Below are 3,318 nucleotides of genomic sequence, written 5' to 3'. Positions count from 1 at the left end.
TTTACATTTACTTTATACATATTTAAGTTAATTTTATTTTGTACATTGCACTATATAATTATAAAAATTATAATAATAATTCATACATACATATAACTTTCTCTTTAGTCATTCAATTCAAGTTGATTCCTAAAATATAACTACTTTATATTTTTCAGATGAAACTAATCTTATAACCCATTATATAAACACAAGTTTTACATCAGAAAGACATTAAGACGTCTTAATTTTGTGAGTCTATGTGTTTAGGTGATTAATGTCTGCTATGACTGTATAAAGAGACGGAAGAAAAACAACAGTAACAAGCAACAGCCTGAACAAAAGTTCTAAACTGCAGGTTTTCACATGTGTACCAAAGATGTTTCCGTTAGGCAGCTTTGTCAGACAAGAGGAGGATGTCTGCCACGGAATCCCTGCAATTGTTTTAAATTAGTGACCTGACATTGACAATAAGTAGATTCTCACAGTGTCACCGAGAAGTTAGGAGTCTTTCAGGGAGGTCTGAATACCTTAAATCAAGAAGATTAAAGTCAGAGGTTTAACCTAACTTTAATGTGCAGAGCAGCTTAGAGGCCTGGGACACAGAGTTCCTTTGTGGATGTTCCCATTAATATGACTTTACATGAGATGAGAAAATACAGCCAGAGACACTTACAGTCGCAAACCTAAAGTCACAAAACTGGCAATTACACCTAGTTAAAGCATCAAGCTGCTGAGCAGTTCTGAATTAACTCACCAGACACAATAATCCAGCCTTTCTTCTCTAAACTGACATAAATCTTCAACACAATGAAAAGTAAGGGATACACTTGCGTGCTAAGTGACACTATTGTGACTTATCGATTCAGATTACATCTAGACATCTTGAGATGATCACAGAACAATATTGAGTTGTTTATGGGTCAATGATGTGACATTTTTTTCCGGATCTGCATTTTAGTTACTTAAAAACTATCACATTTTCTATGAAGAACATGCTTGTGATTTCTGAATTAAAATCATTTTAATATTTCTTATTGGGCTTAAAGTCACAGTCCATATGTCAAAACTTCCAGGTGGTGCAACTGTATGGAAATTTGCCCCCCAAAAATGTTGTATTATTTGTAAACAAGTAAATAATAAATGTAGATAGATAGATTTTATACTCTTTATAATCAGTATTATATGTTGTAAATATTTTATAAAAATCAAACCTCATCAATACATGCACAGTGCTGCACACACAGATGAGCAAAGAAGGGTCGAAAGCACATAGTTCATCAAGTTTTACTTTCTGTAATATGATCTGATATCAGATAAGAATTGCACTACAGGTTGAGCGCAGAGAACATACTGTATGTGCATACAGCCGTTAGACTTGAAACAATACACTTAAGCCTTAGGCCTACTCACTTCGATGCAAAAGCCTTCCAAAAAGATTGTGCTCGCGCGCCATGGTATTGCAGTTCCACCGGTGGTTTCTGAACTGGTGCTGACATTCTCCGATCCAGTTTTTAATTCCAGCTCCAATAGCCTGCATCACCTTGGGATGCTGGCGGCACAACTGGCGTTGTTTGTTAATCAAGCCCGGGATGTTGTCGCACATCACTTGCGATCCAAGAGTGCCCATGTACCTGCATAAAAGATGAAAGCACAGGGAATGAGCGATGGAATCTCTTCAAGTCATCATGTTTCAACACACAACCGCGTACTGCACATTCAAAACAAATGAATAAATGCATGAATAAATAAAATAAAAATATAAAAGTTAAAATATATATATAATAAAGTACAAAAAGTAAAATAAAAATCATCTTAAGTTTTCAGTGACGAAAAAAAGCTGTTCCAATAACTCCAGACCAATACTTAACGATGTACTTTTTAACCACAATCGTAGTCTAAAACATTATTTTATTTTATAAATCTGACAGCGTTACTAAAATTAAAATAAAGCAAAACTGTACCCACCACCACGATGCGTCGACCCTTGATGTGAACCAGCAAATTGCCACGGACAGATAAAAACATATTCCACTTGGCAAAAAGTTCATATTACAAAATTTGTATCGATACACTCATTCGTTCAGGCACTTGTCTTCGGTTTAACAACAAATAAATGAAACACAGAGTGCATCGAGTGCTGAGGCGGTTATTTACTCTCCCAGATCAAAAATCTCTGGAGCGACGCGACGCAAGTGAGTTGCGCGTCAAAGCATCGCGGAGTGTGATGTGTAGCGCTGCAGATGCTCACAGCCTGATGCTCTTCCTCTCTTCCTCGGTCTGAAGTGGCTGCAGATAGCTGATGATCTCCTATCGGGTTTAAATTGCTTACACAAGGGGTGGGCGCAGTCTTGCCTCAGGAATGAAGTGAAGAAATTAGATGTCTGAAAGTATCTGTTCAGGCTAGCTTGACACCAGCCACAGGTTTGGCTTATTTCCAAAGCAGCGGAAGTGTAGAATGTGGTACAACGTGAAATGTCTATTCATATCCTTCTAAAGCCCAGCACTTTTTCCTTTTTGATCATTCTAGTGTTTGGCACATAAATAATAATAATTAAATAAATTATTGAATTCAAAATGTAATTAACTTTCAATTAACCTAATAATAATAATAAATAATAATAATAACCGCAACATTTATTTTGATTAAATGTTTGGTTTTATTATTGTTAATTAATATTATTTCTAATCTCCGTAAAATGTCTCGAAATGGTCTTTTCCTATAAAATAAGGCTTAATTGACTGAAAGCACATATACGTCTCATTCTGTCTTCTCAACAAACATGTTCTGCTCTTGATGATGTGCATTGAGATTGGATTATCATTCTTTTGAACTTTTCACGAACTGTTCAATTGTCGCAGAGAATTTCCTCTATCTTTGATCACCAGTTTATGTGAAAGTATCAATATGTTAGCCTTCCTTGTATTGTGAGGTCCTTTCTACCGATGGGAACCAAGATTAGGCTATTAGGAAAACCGGACTCTTCTCGTGATCTCCGTGGAAAAGGCGCGGTCGCGAGAGCGTGGAGAAGACTTGTCATCGGTAATATGATGGAATTTAAATTGGCCTAATTTCATCCTTTTCGAGTCAATACGGAAAGACTACTCTAAATCCTTTCAGTGGTTTTGAAATATCAGTCCCTTAAAAAAAATAAAGAGAGATTGTCTGATGTGGTTTAGATGACCTCGCTGAAAAAAACAACAAAACCGTCACAGAAAATTCGAATGGTTTCCATTACAAATACAAACAATCAACATTTAACCATTAAAAATGGTTTTCTGTGTGTTTTGGGGCATATTCCATTAGGATTTATTAGTTTTAACAAGCCACCAATAGAA

General features: G+C 35.9%; 1 protein-coding gene across 1 annotated transcript in view; it reads right to left on the bottom strand.

Moving 5' to 3' along the window:
- Positions 1-2,265, bottom strand: part of wnt2 (wingless-type MMTV integration site family member 2) — an 8,157-nt gene extending 5,892 nt beyond the window's left edge. The window contains exons 1-2 of the mRNA XM_016450388.1: positions 1,948-2,265; positions 1,393-1,613 (exon numbers count right to left, since the gene is read on the bottom strand). Coding sequence (XP_016305874.1) covers positions 1,393-1,613; positions 1,948-2,030 — 304 coding nt within the window. The 5' untranslated portion in view covers positions 2,031-2,265. The remainder of the gene's footprint in view (positions 1-1,392; positions 1,614-1,947) is intronic.
- Positions 2,266-3,318: the final 1,053 nt, after the last annotated feature.

This window comes from Sinocyclocheilus anshuiensis, unplaced genomic scaffold, assembly GCF_001515605.1.
Source record: "Sinocyclocheilus anshuiensis isolate Anshui unplaced genomic scaffold, SAMN03320099.WGS_v1.1 scaffold3136, whole genome shotgun sequence".
NCBI lineage: Eukaryota > Metazoa > Chordata > Actinopteri > Cypriniformes > Cyprinidae > Sinocyclocheilus > Sinocyclocheilus anshuiensis.
The sequence above is the reverse complement of the archived record's forward strand: the minus strand, read 5'-3'. Positions and strand labels throughout refer to the sequence as shown.